Raw genomic sequence first — 25,357 nt, forward strand, 5'->3', positions numbered from 1 at the left:
CGCATAGAAGCCCTGCTCGTTTGGCCCCGCACCACACACTAGCGGTATCAAACGTCTTCCCGCCCTTTCCCAACTATGATGGACAGCTCACTCAAGGGACCTCAGCACCTTTTGGTGCGGTGGCAAAGTTTCAGGCACACAGGGTCACTGGAGGCAAATCTTCTGGCCCTTTACACAGCTGCAGTGTAGGAAAAGCACTATAAATTTACCCAACGAGGTAGCACTTACTGATTAGCCAGTAAAAGTACTCCAGTGCAAATCGCGAAACAATCCGTGATTTCGCAGGAAAATCCAAGAATTTGCGGATTTTATTTGCGATTTTGCGCGAATTCGCGGACTGCAGATCCGCAAAATTCACCCATACTTACACCCAGGACACCGACACCCCAGACCCTTTCTTCCATATGGAAACCTGGCTGACCTCTGAGTTGGCACCCAGCATTGCCATAGGTATCCCAACAGATTACAAGATTGCACAACAGGACCACCAACAGGACCACCAACCAGAAGGAGGAACTGCAATAATATTCCAAGAGTCCTTAAACTGCATTACAACCACTGAGAATGCCACAGCCTAAACGGAGCACCTACACTTCAAACTACATCCATCAGTGGAACCATTGTCCACTGACTACCGGGACCATGAGCCACTTTGACACACAGTATCACTGACTTTGTTACCCCCTCTCCATGAATTCTAACAACTACGTCTTACTAGGAGATTCAACTTCCATCTGAAAGTTAAGAAAGACACCAACATCACTGCACACCTTGAAAGCCTAGAGAACCTGGGATCGCACAACACGTCATCAAACACACACTTCAACTAACACAATCTTGACCCTGTCTTCACCACGTTCAACAACATTGAAAACAGCACAACCAAGCCTATCACCTGGACCAACCATAGCTTCATACAATTCCCAATCAGCATTCCTTGTCAAACAATGTGTGCCACCAAGTGCCTGTCCAGACGCAGCTAGAGCAGCATCTCAGAATCCAATTTGCTCAACTCCCTGCGCTCGAACGAGCCAAAACCTACCAATGACCTCAAAAGCGACATCAAACATCTCAACGAATTGATCACAGCACCTGCTAACTCCCAGGCACCTCATAAACATTATACACAGAGGAGGACACAAAAGCAGATGAGCTGGTATAATGAGGAACTCCATGCAACAAAACAACACTACAAACAATTAAGAAGATAATGGAGAACAAACCACTGTGAAAATAGCAAAGAGACATGCAGAGGAACCTTCAGATGCTACCATCAGCAAATTAAAAAGGTCCTAGCAGAATGCATAGAAAACAGCTTCAATAGTGACAAATAAATCATCGGAATCATCAGATTTCCCCTCACAAGCATTCACCACAAATAACAGCATCTCCTCGCATGAAGTATGTGTCAACCTCTCAAACTTATTCAGCAACAGAATAAAAGCCATGTATAAGAACGGTGATGGATTAAACCCAGATCTGTTGACTGGATGTGAGTGTTTGATTGGTTCAGATGCTCAGTCCATCACCACCCCCTTTTGTACTGCTTTGTTCGCCATAAGTTGGCAGGGTATGCTCAGACGTGAGTCCCTTACTCACTTTGCCTTTGGTTTCAAGCAAGCCTGGCTGAAGACAGCTGAAATGCCAGAAACCGGTCCTAGGAAGCTTGAATCCGGTCCAGGGAAGGCATGGCTTGGCAGTTCGGGCTGGACTGTTCCTATGAGGCACAGGGTCAGACTGATTTGCATATGGCCATGTCTGAACTGGGGTGGCAGAGTGGGCTAAAGAACGGTGATGGATTAAACCCAGATCTGTTGACTGGGTGTGAGTGTTTGATTGGTTCAGATGCTCCGACCATCACCACCTCCTTTTGTACTGCTCTGTATAAAAACCTTGACCCCCAATTGGACTCCTGCTCCTTCACAATGAGCATACCCATAAACACTCATGGAAAAACCCTTATTACTTGGAAAAAGTTACCATTTAAGAAACAGCCAACATCATCAGGACCATCCACTTTGGTTCTCCAACAGACATCTGCACCCATCAGATCTATAATATAATTGCCTCCCCTAGCAGCAAAGTACTCACCTGCATGCTGAACAACTCCAACACCTCTGAAATGTTCCTGAATGCCTGGAAACCCAGGAGGGCCAATGAACTGTAAAAGAAAACTTCAGCAAACCCCACTCAACTATCAAACTACCATCCGATCTTCCTGTTACCCTACCCAGCCAAAGTCATGGAGAAAGTCAGCAATAAGCAACTTGGTCACTACCTCAATGCACAGCAACTCCTGGACACAACACAATCTGGTTTCCATCCCAACCGCAGTACTGAGACCACCCTCATCGCAGCCACAGACAACAATCCGGCTGAAAGACCCAAGATGTCTCAGTATTCCCCCCTAAATCATCATATCCCCACCGGATGCCACACGTTTGCCAAGGAACAGGTATCGGGTACCACCATTCAGACCCTGGCTTTGAGTAGAACATTCACATCTTGCAGCAGGGTATTCACTCACGCAGATTGACCTAAAGGTCCTTCGGGAAGACATCATGAAGCCCAGGCCCCATACAGAACCTGTGAAATAGGATGGAAAATTGGTATCACTTTAAAATTCTCACCTTAGAGTCCTCCTTTGAGAAGAAGGGCACCGATGCCAGCTGCAAGGAATAGCATTGTGTAGCTAATCTTCATGCTGGTTGCTCCATTGCAGAGGTCCGTTTGGCAACAAGAAACTGTACCAGTAACTCCTTCTACAATACCAGGACCTGGCGTGCAGGCTGGAATACAGAACTTGGCAACGGCTTTAACTGAGCCTGTAAACAAAGACGCAAAGACAGGAAGTTGTATTTAGAAAATGTGTTCAGTTTTCTAATAGAATATTTTGTATGGAGACAGACGAGCATACATGTGGCATTAGGCAGGGATCTCCTTGCCCATTCACTCTGGTATTAGGCGATAGTCACCCACAGCCTCCAGCTTTATCCGTAACATGAAACCCCTGGAACCAGGGGTCAAGAGACTAGGTTTTTAGTAACCCGTATTGACAACACTCACTGGAGTTGGAATAGTTATGTTTTTAGTAGAAAGAAAATAATTGTTCACATTTTCACACTCTGTGTCTTGTGTGTGTATATAAAAAATTATGTGAATACTCTAATCTGTAATACATGACTTGAATAATACCCATTGGGACCAATTGTTTTCTGTACCAATTCTCACCCAGGTCCTACGGCCTACTGTGAATCGGCATACATTGTTCCCGGGCCCTCTTGGTGAATCGTATACATTATTACTGTGCTACCCATGGTGAATCGGCATAGATTATTATTGTGTCCCCTTAGTGAATTGGCATACATTCTTACTGTGCCCCCTTGGTGTATCAGCATTTATTATTACTGTGCCCCCCTAGGTGAATCAGCATAGATTATTACTGTGCCCCCTTGGTTAATTGGCATACATTATTACTGTGCCCCCAAGGTGAATCAGCATACATTATTACTGTGCCACTCTTGGTGAATCGGCATATATTATTACTGTGCCCTCCCTAGGTGAATCAGCATAGATTATTACTGTGCCCCCTTGGTTAATTGGCATACATTATTACTGTGGCTCCCAGGTGAATCGGCATGCATTATTACTGTGCCCCCCCAGGTGAATTGGCATACATTATTACTGTGCTCCCCCAGGTGAATCGGCATACATTATTACTGTGCCCCCCTTGGTGAATCGGCATACATTACTACTGTGCCCCGTAGGTGAATTTGGCATACATTATTACTGCGCCCCACCAAGTGAATCAGCATACATTATTACTGTGCTCCCTCCAAGTGAATCGGCATACATCACTACTGTGCCCCCCATGTGAATCAGCATACATTATACTGTGACCTTCTTGGTGAACCGGCATACACTATTACTGTGCCCCCCTAGGTGAATCAGCATACATTATTACTGTGCCCCCAGGTGAATCGGCACATGTTATTACTGTACCCCCCCATGTGAATCAGCATGCATTATTATTGTGTCCCCTAGGTGAATCGACATACAATATTACTGTGCATCCCAGGTGAATGGGCATACATTATTACTGTGGCCCGCAGGTGAATCAGCATACATTATTATTGTGTCCCCTAGGTGAATCGACATACAATATTACTGTGCCCCCCATGTGAATCAGCATGCATTATTATTGTGTCCCCTAGGTGAATCGACATACAATATTACTGTGCATTCCAGGTGAATGGACATACATTATTACTGTGGCCCGCAGGTGAATCAGCATACATTATTACTGTGGCTCCCAGGTGAACCAGCATACATTATTACTGTGCCCCCTAGGTGAATCGGCATACAGTATTACTTGTGTCCCCGAGGTGGATCGGCATATATTACTGTGCCCCCAAGTGATCCGGCATAGAATATTACTGTGGCCCGCAAGTGAATCGGCATTCCTTATTACTGTGCTCCCTAGGTTAATCGACATACATTATTACTGTGCCCCCATAGGTGAATCAGCATACATTATTACTGTGCCCCCCCAGGTGAATCAGCATACATTATTACTGTGGCCCCCAGGTGAATCAGCATACATTATTACTGTGCCTCCCCCCAAGTGAATCGGCATACATTATTATTGTGGCCCCCCGGGTGAATCGACATACATTATTACTGTGGCCCCCAGGTGAATCGGCATACATTATTACTGTGCCACCCTTGGTGAATCAGCATACATTATTACTGTGCCACCCTTGGTGAATCAGCATACATTATTACTGTGCCACCCTTGGTGAATCGGCATACATTATTACTGTGCCTCCTTGGTGAATCAGCATACATTATTACTGTGCCACCCTTGGTGAATCGGCATACATTATTACTGTGGCCCCTTGGTGAATCAGCATACATTATTACTGTGCCACCCTTGGTGAATCGGCATACATTATTACTGTGCCCCCTTGGTGAATCGGCATACATTATTACTGTGCCCCCTTGGTGAATCAGCATACATTATTACTGTGCCACCCTTGGTGAATCGGCATACATTATTACTGTGCCCCCTTGGTGAATCGGCATACATTATTACTGTGCCCCCTTGGTGAATCAGCATACATTATTACTGTGCCACCCTTGGTGAATCGGCATACATTATTACTGTGCCCCCTTGGTGAATCGGCATACATTATTACTGTGCCCCCTTGGTGAATCAGCATACATTATTACTGTGCCACCCTTGGTGAATCGGCATACATTATTACTGTGCCACCCTTGGTGAATCAGCATACATTATTACTGTGCCACCCTTGGTGAATCGGCATACATTATTACTGTGCCCCCTTGGTGAATCGGCATACATTATTACTGTGGCCCCCAGGTGAATCGGCATACATTATTACTGTGCCCCCCTAGGTGAATCAGCATACATTATTACTGTGGCCCCCAGGTGAATCGGCATACATTATTACTGTGCCCCCCTAGGTGAATCAGCATACATTATTACTGTGCCTCCCCCCAAGTGAATCGGCATACATATTTATTGTGGCCCCCAGGTGAATTGGCATACATTATTACTGTGGCCCCCAGGTGAATTGGCATACAGTATTACTGTGCCCCCCTAGGTGAATCAGCATACATTATTACTGTGCCTCCCCCCAAGTGAATCGGCATACATAATTATTGTGGCCCCCAGGTGAATTGGCATACATTATTACTGTGGCCCCCAGGTGAATCGGCATACAATATTACTGTGCCCCCAGGTGAATCAGCATACGTTATTACTGTGCCCCCCCCAGGTCATTTAAAAATCTTAGCATGAAACATAGCTGGTATAAGAGGGAAATGGCAGGATCCAGTTTGTGTTCCTCCATGACTCGCTTTGATATTGCTATGCTGCAAGAATGCTAGGCATTGTATAGGTGTTTTGTTGCGGCCATACACAGTATAGTACAGAAGCAGTGCCCTCTCCGGCGGATCGCTCATCAGGTGGTTGAATATGTTGAATTTGGATTCTACCAGGGGTTTGTTTAACTAAGGATGACATCAATCATCTGAGGAGCCAGAGCCGTTGTATATTTCATGTGTATAATATATGTAATCGATCTATAAGTAAACACTGGCCCTCTCCAACAATAGGAAGGCTGTCAACTGGTCTAAGATGAATCTTAACATTGAGCCTTTGACACAGACATATACCACATTTAATGTCCATTTTGTCTCATTTGCCAGCTGCAAGACATGCCTCTGAGTAGGCTAGAAAAAGCCTTGTAGAAAGCTTTTCATACACTACGTACTAAAAGCACAACCGTAGGTTATGTTATGTTATCACTTACTTATAAAGCGCACGGTCACCCAAAGGTTTCATGGCGCTACTCCTGCTTAAGTTGTTACATCAAACCCGAATAGTAGGATAGCCCAAACAGCCAAGTTTTGAGTGCCTTTCTGAAGCTAAGACGGTTGTCACTGCTTCTCATTGTTACCGGAAGGGAATTCCAGAGGATAGTTGCCATATAAGAGAATCTGCAACCTCCAACCCGTTTAAATTTTATAGTCGGGACAGCTAGAAGATGCAAATAAGATGAGCGCAGGTTGCGCCGGGAAACATGTTTGTTGATCATGGCCGTAATAAATTTTGGACTGTTGCCTTGCAGTGCCTTAAAAGCTAGGCACCCAGTCTTAAATGCCGCACGTTGCTCCACGGGAAGCCAGTGGAGCTTGATCAACAGGGACCTGGCAGAATGCCATTTAGGCTGTTTGTGTATTAGACTGGCTGCCTGGTTCTAAACCATTTGCAGACGTTTTAATAGGTACCGAGGCAGACCGATGTAGAGGGAGTTTGCAAAATCCAGGCGTGAAAGAACCAGCGCTATCACCACTTGGATCAGAGCTGAGTGGGTCAGCAAATAGCAGCAAGCTCCTTGTGTGCCACTGAACCAAGCAACAATTAATCAGGCTTATCAACTTAGGTGATCGCAATTTGAATAACTGAACGTCCCAGAAGTCCATAACCTCCCCTTCTAAACAGGCATGGAGAGTTTCAGGCTGGTTAGCTTTTTTAGATGCTGCAAAAGCTGCGGCCCCAAGACTATTCCTACAGATACTTTCTCATGGTGACATGGAATCTTTGGGGTCCCTTGAAGCCTCGGTCCAACCTCTACTTTGGCTCGAGTGCTTCACAGGTCTATATGTGCTCCCCCCGAAACCTGCTTCAAGACTGGATGGATGAGAGAATGGTCCTGTTTCCCTTCCAAGCAGGGTCTCATCCATAGGTGAGCACGATTGATGAGGCATTTCGCCTGAACCTTATAAGATGGAAGTATCTGCCCTCTCTAAATACCTTGTTTACATCACTTTTGTTGACTTGCCGGCTGCATTTGACCTGATCCCTAGATGTAAACTGTAGCTTACTGAATCTAGAGTGGGCATTTAAATGCTGCTTGTTAAACATCATCAGGAGACTGCATGAGGGGTCCTATGCACAGCAGAGATGGGGGACTAATGGGGAGCTCACTAAACACATCCAGACTGCACAGGTGGAGTGGGTCAAGGGTGGGCCTTGCCAAAAACTGGTTTTGCCTCAAATTAACAATTTGGTGGATCACTTGTAAACATGTATCCATGACTGCCCCAGGACAGGGAGTTTGCCAACACCTGCAATACTATTCGCGGATGATACCATGCTTTCCTGAACCCCCAGGGGCCTGCAAAATCTGCTGAACAGTTCTACAGTGCACTGTGAATCCAGAGGCTTGGAAGTTCTGCTGAACAGTTCTACCGTGCACTGTGAATCCAGAGGCTTGGAAGTTAATGCCTCCAAAACCATGATGTCCTTGAACCCACACAAAGCACAAAAACTAAAGTCTGACTAAGCTTCTGCCCCATTCAGTAAACTGAGATAATAAATCGTATCTCCACCTCCAAACACTCATCTCATGTCCTGGACCTCTTTACCCCAACTGTACAAAAAGCTGAAGCACTCCCTAGCACCGCTCTGGTGCACGATCGTAAACAGCTCCATGAAAAATTGAGTATTTCCAGCCTGTCTTAAAGTAGGAAAAGCCACGCCTTTGCTGAAAAAACCGGCCTTGACATAAAAGATTTGAATAACTTTAGACCTGTATCTAACCTTCCTCTTCTGTCCAAAATCCTAGAAAGATGTGTACTCCAACAACTAACCCAACACTTGGACAACATCAACCTCCTGGACGTCCATCAGTCTGGCTTCAGAATAAGCTGTAGCACTGAAACCGCGATCCTCAACATCATCTACGATATCCACAAATCACAAGACTCTGACTCTGACCAATGCTGCCTCCTCATTATCCTAGACCTATCAGCAGCATTCGACACAGTAGACCACAAACTCCTCATTAGGGCTCTCCAAGAAAACTTTACATCCAACCTTCACCCAGTCAAAAAGGGAGACCCTCAAGGCTCAGTGCTCTCCCTGCAAATCTTCAACATCTACATGGAACCTCTAACCAAACTACTCAAAAAAGGCAACATCTGCTTCCATCTTTATGCTGCCGATACCCAGATCTACTTGGAAACCGCCTCCATCAGAGACATTCAAAGACTCAATGACGTACTGAGAGTTGTTCGACATGGCTGTCAAGTAATTACCTTAAATTAAACCCTGACACATCCAAATTACTCCTCATCTCGAACAAAGAGGAAAACCCCCAAATTGCGGAATGGCTAAAAGTTGTCGATGCGCTCAACGGGAACCTCACCCTGGCCTACTCACAAGGCATCACGCTACACCCGGAACTGGACATGGCCATACATATCAACTCAGCTAAGAGCGCTTTCCTTAACCTAAAGCTACTGAACAAAAAAAAACTTTGCTTCTTTTAATCCTTCTAGTGGTCTCAAACAGGCCACCCAAGCATTGGTGTTGTCAAGACTGGACTATGAGAATGCTGTCCTTTCATGAATTTATCCAGAAAACAATGGTTCCTGTGGCATATTACTTATATGATACTTAGTAAATATAACAGGCTCAATGGCAATTCAATCATTAGAGGGAGGGTGGCAAAAAGAAAGAAACACAGTTGTACCAGTTTAAAACGTATTTTTTTTTTTGTATTTGAAACAAAACAGATAGTACTGTAATTTAACTGCGACATACATATAATATACAAAGTGCAATGTGTCCCAAGTGATATTGTGAGAGAAACAAAAACGAGTACAATTGAGTGAGCTATACAAGTTTCAGCTGTGACTATTTACAAAAGAAGGAAACTTGACTCAAGGCAATCATTTTAACCAATTGTTGAACAGCGGCTATACAATCATAGACACTGTGTTAGTCTGGTTCGTTTCCTAATGCGTCGACGGCGTTTCGACCCTTAGGGTGAGGGTCTCGTCAGGACTGGGCAGTGAGGGACGTCTAAAAATAAAATAATGTGAGATTGTAATTCTATGTGTAGTCGCCATGAATATTATGTATTCACTGGAAGAGGATGAAAAATTACCTTGCAATGGGGTGTATTCCAGAATGTAACCCATGCGTGACAAAGTAAAGTAAATTTACTTACAGTGAACCCAGCCGGGCACTGTTGAGAAGTAAACAAAGAGAGGCAAAGGGTTAGCCACACATAAGGAGATGTAAATTGTACAAAGTAGGACTGGTCCAACCGCTCGACTTACCACTGTATACAACAACTGGTAAAGCGTCCTATTTGAATTATGGCGGTCAATGCCGTCAGTGCGCTGGGTATTCAGGAATTGCCTGTAGTAAAAGAACGCTGTCTCAGTAAAGTAATCAGATCGTAAATTGTGCCAAGGGGTCACTTTTTAAGGTTGCGACCACCTTCATACCTGTGCGCTTTCGTGATCCAGCTCAATCGCTGCTACCGATCGTTTGTGTGATACAAAGTTTGTGTTCCGCGATCTCGCGTCATCACGGTTATCACGTGATACGCGATGTGCGTGCGTAGTCGCGGTAGAGACAGGACTCAAGTGTATTATTTACAAGTCCGAGTCCTTAGGCTTGTGTGTTACAATTAAGTGGCATGTGATAATGGGAGCATGTACGAACAATGTACAATTCTATTGTAACACATATGGGCACTCTAACTTACATCTCATATTAATCCAGTACAATGTTGCGCATATATACACGGTTGCAGTGTATATATTTTTTGGGACTCAATAGGACTCGAGTGTGTTATTTACGAGTCCGATTTCACGGTTTATATATTGACAATTAGGATTACGATTGGTGGCATGTGAGCATGTACGGACACTGTGGAATCCTATTGTAATGACAACATGTCTGGGCATTATAATTATCATCTCATATTGATACAGCACAATGTTGCACACGTATAACAGGTTGCAGTATATGTATTGGAACAGTATTATTAAACCAATATCTACATAAAAGAGGGGGCTTTTCAGTACCCCTGAGTATCAATCTCTATATATGCAGGTTTTAGTGGTCTATACATTGTCTTAGTATGCAAAAGAGACCTGATCTCAAGGTCAATGTAGGCCATACAGTACATAAAAATGCAAATCTCATCAGTGTAATACACATCGTATCAAATTCGAAATTTACAGGAACATAGCGAATGTTATTGACCTGTATGTTTTAAGTCAAGGTAGAAACAAAACCCCTCCATTCATCAGCTGAGTTCAACCCTTCATTTATTGAATTGATTTCATCAATCCAGTGACATTCACGGCGTTGTAATATTTGTGCAATGTCGCCCCCTCTCTTGTAGTGTTGCAATGTCTACGACTTGCCACCTCATCTCATCTGCAGAGTGATTGAATTCTTTGAAGTGAGCAACAAGAGGTGCTGTCAGAACAGATTTCCTTATGCGGCTACGATGTTGCCCTATTCTGGCTTTTATCAGTTGTTGAGTCTGCCCGATATAGGGTAAGCCGCACGGACACCAGATGCAATACACGACATTTCGTGTATTGCAATTTGAAAAGAAATCAAGTTTATGATCACAGTCCCCATGTTTAAAATTAGTTGTTTTACATGTTAGTGGGCAGATCACACAATTGCCACATGGGTGAATACCAAGAATGGGGGGAAGATTCCAGGATGATTCAGGCGTCCCACTTTTCTGAGCGGTTGTTTCAGTAGATGACCTGACTAAATGATCTTTTAAATTTTTTGCTTTTTTATATGCAAATAAAGGTACTTCAATTTCAGAGTCAATACTTTTAATAATGTTCCAATTTTTAGTGATCGTTTTATGAATCTTGTTAGTATGGACACCAAATGTAGTCACACATACAATCTTTTCCATTTCATGGAACATTATTAAAAGTATTGACTCTGAAATTGATGTACCTTTATTTGCGTATAAAAGAGCAAAAAATTTAAAAGATCATTAAAGGTTTGACAAATCCAGCAATTAGAAAGCCCATTTGTTGAAATCAGAGCTCACAGGGGCTCATGAGCCGACTTGAGTCTCCAAACGCTGTAGAGCCGCCACGCCAAACACAGAGTCCCTAGTTGTAGAAATGCATAGGGCCACAGTGCAGTAAGTAGCCTTATATGGGACCAAATTGTGGGGAAAGGAGAATCTCAAGGGTTTGACCACCAAAGGAAATTGCTTCATAAAAACCTTATTTAATCTACCTAGGAGTACACCCACCCTGTGTTTTGATATTGGACTCAAATGAATCGAGACATAGCAAAAATAAGACCATTACTATTTTGGGTGTGTTTGTGGTCCTCCCTGGAATTGGCCACTTGTAGGTCCACTCTTGAGAGGATAGTTAATGTAGGGAACAGCAACAATATTCCTTGGTTTGGGTATACTAAGGTGCAGTTTAATAATCTGGGCTTGGTAGTATGCGTTTATTACTTTCAGTTCTTTGCAATATCCATGAAATGTATTATCTTACTGTTTTTTTTTAATTGTTTTTTTAATTGCATTTATATAATGAAAGACAATGCACTCAATACAGTTACTCATCCATTGCAAGATTATTTTGTAGCATATTGTAATCACCAGTTTCTTTTTACAGTACAGTATCTACACATCTCAGGGACAGGACATATATTGCCGTCACAATCTCTTTTTCAGTTTTATTTATCTCCAGAGTGACCATCCCCTCTGGAGCCAATGCAGTGATAAGATAATCTCTCACTATAGCAGTTTACCCGACAGGGCCTGCTATCAACACTGTTCATCATGGATGTGTGGATATTCAAGAAGCATAAGTCTGCTATACAATACAATTGTTCAATAATTGCAAAGGAGAAAATAAAAGCCATATGAATAAACAACAAAAGGAACACATTCCATATCTACACAGTAAAAAAAAGGAAACATACAACTACAGCTAATGATAAACTGCCAGGGGTCAGCAATCAGCACAAACATCTGCCATAAGTTAACCAACGCTACTTTGAGGTCGGGCGGTACCCACAAGAGGGGGATATGAGGGAGAGAAATCCAATACAGCTCCAAACCAACAGGGCTACACCCAATCTGCAACTCAACCTATTGTACATCTGAATTGTGGCCTGATGTAGGAGGGCCAGACTCCTATCGCTCTCCAAGAACCTCGACATACCCACTCATCCCACAACAGTCCCCCAGACTTTGAGGTGTGTGTGCCTCTCCCAGCCCTTCAGAATCAGTTGAATTAGTGTGTGAGGTCTGTTCACGTGTGTTCCGTATGTCCCATGCCCTCACTATATCCGCCCAAGGCTCTGCCAGCAGTTTACGCCGCTTTGTCATCTTCTTTAATCAAAGCCTTTTGTTCTGCTCTAGCCCAGCAGGACCCATCATCCTCCCAGTTCACCACTAGAGGAGTCTGTTTTGCCTTCGACCCAAGAGCTATTCTCCTCTTAGCCAAGAGGAAAGCCAGATCCATGAATCTAGGCCCCAGTCTGTTAGATTTGGGTCTCGAGAATAGGCCTGAGAGGCAAACCTCCGGGGAGCACGTCAGATTCCGAGACAAAATATTATTAATTGTATCCACAATCTTGGGCCAAATATCTTTAAACCCAAACCATGTGGTCAAAATCAGCATCTGGCACAGGCCTGGTCTTCACTCCCATATACCATGTTCATCGGGTGTGGGGTAAGATAAGTTCTATGGAGCATATTGAATTTTATCAGTTTAAAAGCTGCATTCCTAGACACCTTTTTGGGGCCACCTAGGACCCTTTTCCATCCCTCTCGGTGAGCTGCCTGTTCACGGTACCCTCCCACCTCTCTTGCAGTTGAGGTAATGGTTGATGTGTTATTTCCATTATTGCCAGATAGAGCCATTTCACCAGGTGTCCCGCCAAGCCCAGCGTCACCATTGCTTGAAGAGTTGTATGGGTGACCGGTTCTTTCAAATCTGACCCCCATAGTTCCACCAGTGTCCCCCGTATCTTGTGATAGTTCAGAAACTGCCCAAGTGGCAACTCTTGGTATTCCAGAAATTCGTCCAGCGGGGGTAGTTCACCACCACGGTAACAGCCTCCAACCGTCTGTATTCCTGCATCTTCCTAGCCCTGCAGCTGCCGATGCGGAAGGGGGGGACCCATTCCTTCCTGTGGGAACCCCGCAAGGGGGATTCTTGCTGCATCTGTGGATTGTGCCGTACACATATCCCAACACTTCACTGTGAGAATTTGGCCTGGTATATGCTGTCCACTAGTTATAGTGGTCACCTTGCACCAATCCAAACAACCCTTATTGGTGATAGGTTAAAGAAAACCTTTATTGAAAGCTATCCTACTGGTAGCTATGGAGAGAAGCCTTCAGGCTAAGTCTTGAAGGAATGTAAAGCAGCTTGTTTTACCAGTATATAACCTCCTGAATGATCAAATGAAAGGAGAACCACACCAGATAAATATATAAAATATATGAATTTATTTCTAAACACTCCCTACTAATCTCTTTATGAGATTAGAGGACAAAGCACACAATTTACAATCACTAGATCAATAGTAAACAGGACAATACATGATGGGCTCCAGGGGGAGACCAAACCATATATTAAGAAAGTGGTATAACAACCCCGCCTTGACTATACACAGTGCCTAGAGCACGTAGAATCGCTGGGACCCCAAGGAACCACCCAAGGTAGTGACACAGGGGACCCACTAAGGACGTGTGCAGTGTGAGAACACAGATGTGAGCTCCGTACAATCCTCTGGGAAAGTCGCAGTTGGAATTTTAAAGATTAAGGGGTAAATGTACAAGAACGTGTAATAACTACTGCAAGTGTAGTGTAAAGCAACTTTCAATATCGCAGCCTATCGCGGGAAAATAACCCTGTGACAACGTGGAATTCACAACAAGGCCGTAGCAAGTGATAGTCACCAGAAAACGAGCCAAATGTCCGCGTCAAAATCAACGCCACGCCTCAAAAATGATGCCGCCATCTGTAAACCTTTGTAACGGACGAAGGTGTGGGATCTTCTATCCTCTGACACCCCTGAGCTTGGCTTCCTTACAAAAACCTGGCTCAAGCCTTGCGCTACCCCGGCTATCGCGCTAGCTCTTCCAGAAAGGTATAAAATGATCAGACAGGATAGACCATTTAAAATAGGAGGTGGGATAGCCATTATCCATAAAGAGGGAATTGAAGTTACTATTCTCGATCAACAATGTAATACAAATTTAGAAATTCAAATTTTCCGCCTGGATTTACACCCTGGATCAAGCTGGAAGGGTGCTCTAGTCTACCGCCCCCCTGGCCCCCTTGGGGATTGTTCCATCCAACTAATGGAACTTACTGCACCCTATGCTTTTTCGAACAATAATATTTTGTTGTTGGGGGAGTTTAACGTCTATGACGAATGTTCCACCAATATGGAAGTATCCTTTTTCCTAGCGGACCTGGCAGCACTAAACTTAGTCAAGCGTAATGATGGCCGTCGCATACAGCCGGGCAAACGCTTGACACTATTTTCTCCAACTTCCCCGGAAATAGATGTGAACAGCCTCTTCCTCTAACTTGGTCAGACCATTCTTTGATTGAATTTCACATACAAGGCACCAGAGAGGTAGTTTCGCATGCCGTCCCCCATCGGGTCGGCAGACAGTGGTATAAAATCACCCCGACCTCTTTCAAAATGTTCTTTCAGCCCCTTGGGTTATCGAACCCGCTAAATTAGAGAAGGGGCTAGCTCTGTATAATTCGGTGGTCACACAAGCCATTGACTAATCTCTTCCCACCTCAACTAGGCGCCCTCAAATGGTCTGGCACTCATCTGAGCTTCGGGCTGAAAAAATGGAAATGTAAGAATTTAGAGAGACACTGGCGAAGATAGCATGAAGACTGGGACAATGATGATTTCAAGACAGCTCTTCACTTGTAGCACAAAAATATAAAAGCCGCCCAGAAAATGTTCCTAGCCTCTCAGCTAGCACAGGAAGGCAACACATTGAAAGCGCTGTTCCAGATCCTGAAGACTTTTACTAACCCGAAGGCTTGCGACTCAGTAGAAGTTTCCATCTCAAGCCCTATGTAATGACATCAATAGGTTTTTTACTCAGAAGATCGATTCCATCTACGACAAAATTACTCTATCTGGAAGTACTCCCGTTCTCCTTGTCCATTTGGCACAGGGGCCTGATTTTACACAGGTGCTGGATAATTTCCTCCCGGTGACACCCGAAGTAGTGGAAGCTTTACTAGACTCGGTCAAATCAGGATTCCCACTTGACATCATCCCGGCTAAAATTGTAGTCTCTCTATCCCCTCTCCTGGTACAATATATCACCCCGCTTCTTAATCTTTCAATGAAGGAGGGCTTTCTCTCCAACGCAAAAATAGTAAGTTCCCCATGTCAGATCTCTTCAACCTGCGCCCCACCTCTCTCCTCCCGCTCCTGAGCAAGGTTTTGGAAAAACACATCAATAAGCAGCTGTCAGAGCATGTAGAATCCACCGGTGCTCTAGATCCTTCACAATCTGGATTTAGACCTAATCATAGCACGGAAATGGCCCTCCTCGCATTCACACCAGACACCATTAGAATGACCCTAGACAGTGGCCATTCAAAAATCCTGGTACTCTTAGACCTTTCCGCTGCGTTTGATACGGTCTCGCACTGTATCTTGCTCTGGAGACTGGAGGAGATAGGACTGAGAGGGGCAGCGTTGCAGTGGATGTCTAGTTTTCTTTCTTCTAGATCTCAGACAATCAACCTGGGCACTTTCCACTCTCATTCAATAAATTCACCCCCTCAGTTCAAGCTTTCATTTACTGAGGGATGAGCACCATCTCTAGTTGGATGAAGAATAACTTCCTCCAGTTTAATGCCGCCAAGACGGAGATTATGCTCTTCGGTGAGGCCTCTTTGTGGTGGACACCAGAATGGGGGCCAGGAAACCTGCGCGCCCCCCTTCACCTAAGAACTGTGTAACAAATCTAGGCATTCACCTTGACCAAGCCCTGACCCTCAAGGATCACGTGACTGCCACTGTCGGCTCTTGCTTCCATGTACTGGGATTACTTCGGAGAGTCTTTGCTCTGCTCCCTGACTCTTCACGTAAAACTCTTATGCAGGCACAATTGCTGAGTCGCTTAGATTACTGCAACGCTCTGCTGATCTCAGCTAACGAGTCATCTATGCAGCGCCTACAGGTGGTTCAGAACACCGCTGTGTGCCTTGTCTTGAATGCCCCCTCCAAGACTCCCTCCGTCCCGCTGTTGCACCGGCTGCATTGGCTTCCGGTGCACCAGCGCGTGTGGTTCAAGATCTGCTGTACTGTTCACAAGATGCTACATAATAAAGGCCCCTCCTACCTGGCTGAAAGGCTCATTAGTTACGTCCCTTCGCTCGGGCACTAAAGCCCTTCTCAGAGTTCCCCGGATTAGGAGAGCAAGGTTAGGTGAGAAGGCCTTCTCTTACCTGGCCCCGTCATATTGGAATAAGCTCCCCATCCATTTGTGTCTATGCTCTGACTACCTGCTCTTTAGAAAGTTATTTAAAACCTTCCTTTTCTAGATACCTGTGCTTCAGCTCTCGCCAGTAACGTCCATGCGCTGAGATGCCCCTCCGGGGGTGATTCAAGCGCATTATAAATCTCCTAAATAAATAAATAAATACGCAAACGCAAGCAAACATGAGATGAGGCCAACCGCGGTTCAAAAAGTAGCGAAAACCAGCCACAGTCCTGCAAACCCCACGTGTCTGGCAGCACAATGCACCATAATACCCAGAGAAAATAATACACCAGAAACAAGCCAAAGCACGTAGCAACACGGATGCACTCTGACCCAGCGCAGAGGTCAACGGGAACCCCACAACCCCTACAGACCACCAGCAAGGAACAACAGGGTCAGTGAAGGCCAAGGAGAAGAGGCAGAGGAAGACGGGGTGCGGACCGCAGGAAAACAAGACCAGCGGCACAGAGGTGACAGAACACTATCAGCAACAAACCCACAAGCAGAACACCAGGAATGAAGTTGGAGTGCTGAAGAGGACAATCGAGGAGGCCAGGAGGCGCAGGCAGGATGTGACAGCCGAAACCAGCCACAAACCTGCTGCCAACAGGAAGGCAGCAACAGAGACAGGAGGTGGCAGTCCAGTGCCAGAGGATGAGCTGGAGGAAACCCAGGCCGCAGTCATCGGTGTGGAGACGGTGCATGGAGTAGGGAGTACGGACACAGGTTGAGAGGACCTGACACAACATCAACAGGGAGTGGAACGAAAAGGGACTGGGGATACGGGGGGATATGGGCACAATGACACACATGCACAACGAGGTGTAGCATACTGCATACCCACATTTACCCAGTATCATGTCCCAGATCCCCTTGGCACACTGCAGCCTACAAACATAGCAAGAACAGCACACTTACATGACGACAATGTGGTACAATGCGCATAGCCAACTCTGCAGAACAGAGGACACAACTGGTCCCGCAATTGCACAGAAACAAGCCTACCACATCTGACAGAGCTGGAAACTGTGACATGAATATGTACGCGTACGACCTCACATCCGTCATGCAGTTCAAATGTACACTGTCCCACAGAAGAATCCAGCACCTCCTTAACAGTCACAATGTACAATGCCATACAGTCGGCATGTGAACCAGAACAATGCGCCAAGAAACATGTCAACACAATGTCAACATGCATCTCCCCTACACATTGCAGAGGGGCACACTACACCCCCAGCGGAGCACAGAAGACAACACTTCTGCGATGCCAGAGTGGACCACCACACCGTCGACACTGATGCCCTACAACAGCCCATGGATATCCAATGCAACCCACCACCCGGACCCGGACAGCCAAGCCACTCAGAGGAGAACTCAGAGCCTGCATCAGAACACACATCAGGTTAGCACCCACAAGCAGAGCTGGCCCACAACATCAATGTCTCAGCATGCCAAAAGAAGGTGGCCCAACAGGTGTCGGTGGGGCGAACACTTGGAATGTGAACCAGAGCAGATACATAGATGTCGATCACCCTCAGGAATGACCCACACCCCACAAAGGTGACCCACTCTGCCATAGAGACAGATGCACATTCACAGTACAGAACCAAACCCAGGGGTGCGCAAATAGCAGTCACACACCCATGTTGGTTCTGCATACGACAGCCATGTACACTCCCCTTACTATTTGAGTGGGTGATGACATAGCCACATGTCCAAGCTCCAAACCGCTGCCTGCCGTGAGATGTCTGCATCCGATGTACACAGCACAATGAGATGTCCTAGGGCACAGGGCCCTCATGCATACAACAAGACCACAGGGACACATGTAGAGATTATTTTTAACTGGCTATGGGCATGTGCGCCAGCCCCTTTATTGGCAGCGCCACATTTACAGTGATGCCTCTGCTAGATGTGTGCTGGGTGAGTGTAAGCTAGTCCGCACGGAATGCGTGGTGCTGGCAACCACTTGAACATTGGACACCAGTGCAATGGAAACAGAAGATACATGCATAACTGGGTCAACTTGTGAGTAGTATGGAGCGAGCCGGTGAAAGTCCAGAGGACAGCCAACATGCAAACAGAAGTGTCCGTGAGTTGCAGTGCACTGGGTTTGGGGCACTAGAGATGTGCACGCTCATGTGCAGAAAAAGTCTTGGATGATGTCCCTTCCAGACATACTCATGATGCAGCTGCAGTTGGGAGTGTTACACCTGCATCATCTTCACAATCAACGTCCCAGAGCTCCCACACTGTGTGTGGTGACATTGTTGTGCAACCTCTACGCAGCACAAAACTCAATCTGTAACGGACAATGGCTTGCGGTGCACTGAGTCACTGGCACCTGGAGTGCTGAGCAGTGGATTAGGCCAATGGCGGCAACCAGGACAGAGCTGAGCAACTTCGTAAGTTTGTCAGGACCACCGTTTTGACTCTGGCAGATGGCGGCTGGATGTGGTCCTTGCGGTGGTGGGGTGTGCCCCCTGCTGTGATGCGACGTCCTGGCCAGTCATGACTCCATTTGATGTGTGAGACCTGGTGGGACGCAGTTGGGGATGGAGGCTGCGTACAGCGCTGAGCCACAGAGCCATGCTGTTGATGACCAACACTTCAGTGGCCATCCTATTTCTCAGATGAAGGGGTCCCGTACCAGACCAGCACAAAGTTAGTGGCCCCGGATGCACTGCAGCTGGCAGAGGCCCCCAGCCAAGCGATGTTGACTTGCGGTGCAGTCAGATGGGCCAGGCTACTTGAGCGGGTCCTCATCAATGTCCGATGTGTATGTTGCGCAGTGTTTCTGGGGACAGTGGAAGCTGTCCTCCAGGGCATGATGCGTAAGGCCTGATGTTATTTGGAAGCAGCAAATGGAGGAGTGAAAAGCGCATCCCCCCTTTTCACCAACAATTTGGTATCAGCTACATGAAGATGAAAACTAGTCCCAAGTCCATAGACTCAAATGCCACAAATGTACGACCAGTGAGGGTCCATGAATGGTGAGGAACAGACTTAGTGGCAATAGTGCTGAGAGGGGGTGCAGTGTGCAATGCTGGCGGTACACTGATATGAACTCCATCATTGCTTAATTAAGACTCTGTGACCTACTGGACCTCAGTGTAGGCCAGGGCCAGCGCTCAGCAGTGGCCCACAGCCACGTGTCGTTGGCTCTCGAAGCACAGAGTTAGTGACACAAGGGCAGTTATCGGTAGTGTTTGATCTCCTCCTTAACGGTGATCCTGTTCCCTCCGGACTGCAAAGCGTCATCCTCTTACGCATTTCCTTGTATGCGATGAAATGTATTCTGCCTTTGAATAACCAAAGTTCAGTTCTAAATCTGCGACATACTTGACCGTGGTGTAGGCCTGAGGCAGTGGTCAGCACTTGCAATTCACCGAGTGTCGCCGGCATAGGTTGGATGGCCCCACCGGCCTGCGTAGTTCAGGTTCAGTGTCACCACATGTTCGGTCCCCTCCGTGACTGTGACCCGGCTTTCGTCCGGACTGAGCTACATCTTCCTCTTACTCCTCTCCATGCAACCATTGGTGTTGACTCTCTCATTCATGATTTGTGACGAGGTGCTGGATGTGGGACCTACCGGTCCGCAGGGTAGTCCTGGTACCTCATCCACGTGTGGCCGGCTGGCATTGAACAGGCTTAGTGGCACCACGTGTCGGCGGCTGGCGTTGAACAGGGTTAGTGGCATCACGTGTAGCCAGCTGGTGTTGAACCGGGTTAGTGGCACCACATGTCGCAAGAAGCTCATTTAGAACTTTGCCTTACTGATCTGGGGGGTCTGGTGCTGTGGCAACTGGCCCAGATTTGGGGTCACTGCCATTCAGGAATAAGGACACAGTTTCACATATGGGACCTACTGGGCCGAAGAGTAGGCCAAAGGCAGCAGTAGAGTACGCCAACGGGAAAGGAATAAAGTGGGCCTGTGTTGTGGAGGCCGTGATGGACTGAGGAGGCTACCAAGGTCGCGGCCCTTGCGCTTGGAGCTTGCGCCGGCACGTGGTGGGCCCTCCTTGACACATGCCGGTGTCAGCAGGTGATCAGTGTGGCCTGGCTGCGCAGGGGCGGGCCTGACTGGTTAGTGATCCAGCGTGCCGGGAATATCATCACAGGCAACCCTGATCACAAGGACGGCGTCGACCTCATGGCGGGGTGAGGGGCGCCTCCCTGGTAGAGACGTTGAGAATTACGGAGGAGGACCAAGTCCAGGGCTATGTGCTTTTTATTCACATCCCTACGCTGGCGCGGCGTACGCCGAGCCAACCCACTCCGATCATGTTTAGGGGGGCGTAACAGGCAACATTTCCGCGAGGTCCCCCACTGGCTGGGGTGACATGGTTGCATCCACTGTCCACTAGACTCCTTACATTAGAGGTGTATGTCGCCATGGATATGGGTGTGTTCTGCATACTGTGGTCTGTAGAGCACATCTCCGCCACTCTTGGCATTGGGTACTTTCCCAATCATGGTTCTACTGCATCCGTCGCACATGTCTGCTTTCCACCTCTCCCCACATTCGGATGTTGTGTGGCTGAGGTACCATGCCATTGATGGGTCATGTACATGGCTTGCCCATGTTAGCATTGTGAGTTGTTCTGTCGTGTCTGGTGGGTGTCCATGTTGTTGTGGAGGTTGGTAGTGATTTTGTGATGTGTGCATTTCCAGAGTTGTAAGTTGCATGGTTTTGGAGTTGAGGTGAGTAGTGTTTCCATTTGAACCTTGCCAAGGGGCTGTGCATTTCCCTTGTTGCCATCCTGGATAGGCTGGTGAATGATGGACTGTTGGATAGTAAAGGAATCATGCACACTGGCTGTGTATTTGGATGCAGCATTGTTGGAGGTTCCACGGTGTTCTGATGTTGCCTGCACATTGATGTGAGACGTGTGCTTCCTGTTGAGGGTATTGTGTGCTGTGTCACCAGAGGGCACAGAAGGCAAATGTGTGTTGTGGATTGCCCTCAACACGTGCGTGCATCCTGCTATGTCGTATTGTTCTAGCTTGGCCTCCAGCGGGTCCTGCTCATTGTGTTGGACGTATGGGGACTGGGGTACCAGGGTGATGGTGATGTCCAGGTCAGGTGTGGGGGACTTGGATGTGGCTGGCTGTGAGACTCCACTGACTCTGGCGGGTGTTGTTTGGGGGGTGCCAGAGGCTGACAGTTGCAGCCAAGCCAGCAGCTTGGGATGGGGTGAGATATTGGTTGTCCGCTGTGTTGGTGCGTAGGCCTGTTGGGTGATGATGGTCAAGATGCGTAGGGTGGATATCCCTTTCAGCTTGTAGTGGACGGTGGCATTATCAGATGTTGGGTCTGTGAGGTTGGTGCGTTACCTGGGGGTCCACTGTCTTTGTCTGCGCTGCCTCTGTGGTTGTCCGTGGGGGTGTTCCGGGTGTGGGTTGGGGTCTGTGGGTGTTGTGGCCCTCTTGGGTGACCAGGCCCGATGATGAGTGGCTCCATGGCATCTGTTCCACTTCCGATGTGGCCCCGGGCTGGGTTCCCTTTGGTGGTGCTGGCTGCTGGCCGACTTTTCACCAGCTCAGAGCAGGTGTAGATTTCCTGCTGCTAACACACCTTATCGCCGGTTTTGTGTTCTAATCGCCGATCTGGCTGCTCGTTGAGAATGTTGAGGAGTGGTGTTGTCACGGCTTTTGGCATGGAAACACCTACTCTGCATCTCATTTGCAATAGTTGCAGGGGTCCACTGTGTCGATGTTTTTAGCGGCTGCTATCACGGGTAAACTGGTGCTGTGGGCTTTTAGCACCAGCTTGTTAATGGGGAGGTAAATTTATCACGACTTTTGCTGCGATAAAGTGCCGTTAATTTGGTGAAGGCTCCTTGGGAATATGCCCATAAGGACACTTAGAAGAGGAAGTCGAGCAAACCCTGCTAAACATAAAAGGTTCTTTGGTCAGCACTCTTTAGAGTACCGAGGTACCCGTGTTACCTATCCCAGGGGAGCTGGGTGCATAAGGTTCAAGTGATGTCGGCACCCTACTTCATTTTGGTATACACTCAAAATATCGAGTTTTTAATATCGATTTGCATTAATATCAAATAACAAATATAGAATGGACACAATATCGAATAGACCGAATATAGACTACAAAAATAATGAATAGAATAGCTTTAATATCGAATTCAAAAATATAGAATGGACAAAATATCGAATGGACAGAATATAGACAACAAAATTATCGAATGGACAGAATATAGACAACAAAAATATAGAATGGACAGAATATAGAAAACAAAAATATCGAATTTGAGGTAAGTAAGTTAATTTCAATTTTTTAATAATATCCAATTTGTTAAAGTTATTTTTTATGTTAGTATATGTGTGAAAAGAGTATTTTTATTTTATAATTCATTTTAATTAATTAATTCTATGGTATTTAATTTTTGCGTAATATAATTCTGTAGCGGGTTGTGGGTTTATAGGGGAATAGGGTGGGAAGTAATTTAATTAGAATTGATTAATTGTTTTTATTTATTTATTGGTATTTATCTTGAATTAATTGTTAATTAATTTTTAATTGGTAATTAATTAAATTAGAATTGGTAATTAATTTTTTTTAATTGATTAATTGATAAATATGTTAAATTTAGTAATTTAATTCTGTAGTGGGTTGTGGGTTTATAGGGGAATAGGGTGAGGAGTAATTTAATTATAATTGATTAAATATTTTAATTTATTTATTGGTATTTATCTTGAATTAATTGTTAAATAATTATTAATTGGTAATTAATTAAATGATAATTGGTAATGAATTTTTATTAATTGATTAATTGATAATTATGTAAATGTTTGTAATTTAATTCTGTAGCGGGTTGTGGGTTTATAGGGGAATAGGGTGGGAAGTAATTTAATTAAAATTTATTACATGTTTTAATGTATTTATTGGTATTTATCTTGAATTAATTGTTAATTTATTATTAATTGGTAATTAATTAAATGATAATTGGTAATTCATTTTCATTAATTGATAATTATGATAATTTTAGTAATTTAATTCTGCAGCGGGTTGTGGGTTTATAGGGGAATAGGGTGGGAAGTAATTTAATTATAATTGATTAAATGTTTTAATGTATTTATTGGTATTTATCTTTAATTCATTGTTAATTAATTTTAATTGGTAATTAATTAAATTTTAATTAGTCATTAATTTTTGTTAATTGATTAATTGATAATTATGTTAATTTTGTTAATTAATTTACTGTAGCGGGTTGTTGGTTTATAGGGGAATAGGGTGGGAAGTAATTACATTAAATATATTTTTTGTTATTAATTTTTTATTAATTGGTCATTATTTTTCAATTGTTAATTAATTAATTGTAAATTAGTAAATCATTTGTGTTAATAGGTAATGATTTTAAATAAATATTTTTTATTTGTATTTTCAATTGATTAATTATTATATTATATTTAATTGGTAGTTAGTTTTTATTGATGTGTAATTGGTATTAATATATATATTTTTTAAATTAATATATGAAGCATTAACTTTCCCGCTATCCAACGCTTTCCCTACTGTTGCACTCTCGGGAGTGGGAATAGTAATTTTTACTCTACCGCTATCCAATGCTTTCCCTACTGTTGCACTCTCTGGAGTGGGAATAGTAATTTTTACCCCTACGCTATCCAATGCTTTCCCTACTGTTGCACTCTCTGGAGTGGGAATAGTCATGTTTACCTTCCCGCTATCCAATGCTTTCCTTACTGTTGCACTCTCTGGAGTGGGAATAGTAATTTGAACCCCTATGATATCCAATGCTTTCCCTACTGTTGCACTCTCTGGAGTGGGAATAGTAATTTTTACTCTACCGCTATCCAATGCTTTCCCTACTGTTTTACTCTCTGGAGTGGGAATAGTAATTTTAACCCCTACCCTATCCAACGCTTTCCCTTCTGTTGCACTCTCTGGAGTGGGAATAGTAATTTTTACCCTTCCGCTATCCAACGCTTTCCCTACTGTTGCATTCTCTGGAGTGGGAATAGTAATTTTTACCATTCCGCTATCCAACGTTTTCCCTACTGTTACACTGACTGGAGTGGGAATAGTAATTTTTACCCCTATGCTATCCAACGCTTTCCCTACTGTTGCACTCACTGGAGTGGGAATAGTAATTTTTACCCCTACGCTATCCAGCGCTTTCTCTACTGTTGCACTCACTGGAGTGGGAATAGTAATTTTTACCGTCCCGCTATCCAACGCTTTCCCTACTGTTGCACTCTCTGGAGTGGGAATAGTAATTTTTACCCTCCCTCTATCCAACGCTTTCCCTACTGTTGCACTCTCTGGAGTGGGAATAGTCATTTTTACCCCTATGCTATCCAACGCTTTGCCTTCTGTTGCATTCACTGGAGTGGTAACAGTAAATTTTACCCTTTCCGCTATCCTACGGTAAAAATATTGTCTATTTTTATTAATATTACGTTCATATATATATATATATATATATGCCACGAAC

General features: G+C 45.1%; 1 protein-coding gene across 1 annotated transcript in view; it reads right to left on the reverse strand.

Annotated features, from left to right (window-relative positions):
• Positions 1 to 2,631: 2,631 nt before the first annotated feature.
• LOC147666434 (uncharacterized) overlaps positions 2,632 to 25,357 on the reverse strand; it is a 75,920-nt gene continuing 53,194 nt past the window's right edge. Inside the window, exon 3 of the mRNA XM_086949066.1 lies at positions 2,632 to 2,825. Within this exon, the coding sequence (XP_086805192.1) occupies positions 2,632 to 2,825 (194 nt within the window). The remainder of the gene's footprint in view (positions 2,826 to 25,357) is intronic.

This window comes from Lissotriton vulgaris, unplaced genomic scaffold (genome assembly GCF_964263255.1).
Source record: "Lissotriton vulgaris unplaced genomic scaffold, aLisVul1.2 SCAFFOLD_3885, whole genome shotgun sequence".
Lineage (NCBI taxonomy): Eukaryota > Metazoa > Chordata > Amphibia > Caudata > Salamandridae > Lissotriton > Lissotriton vulgaris.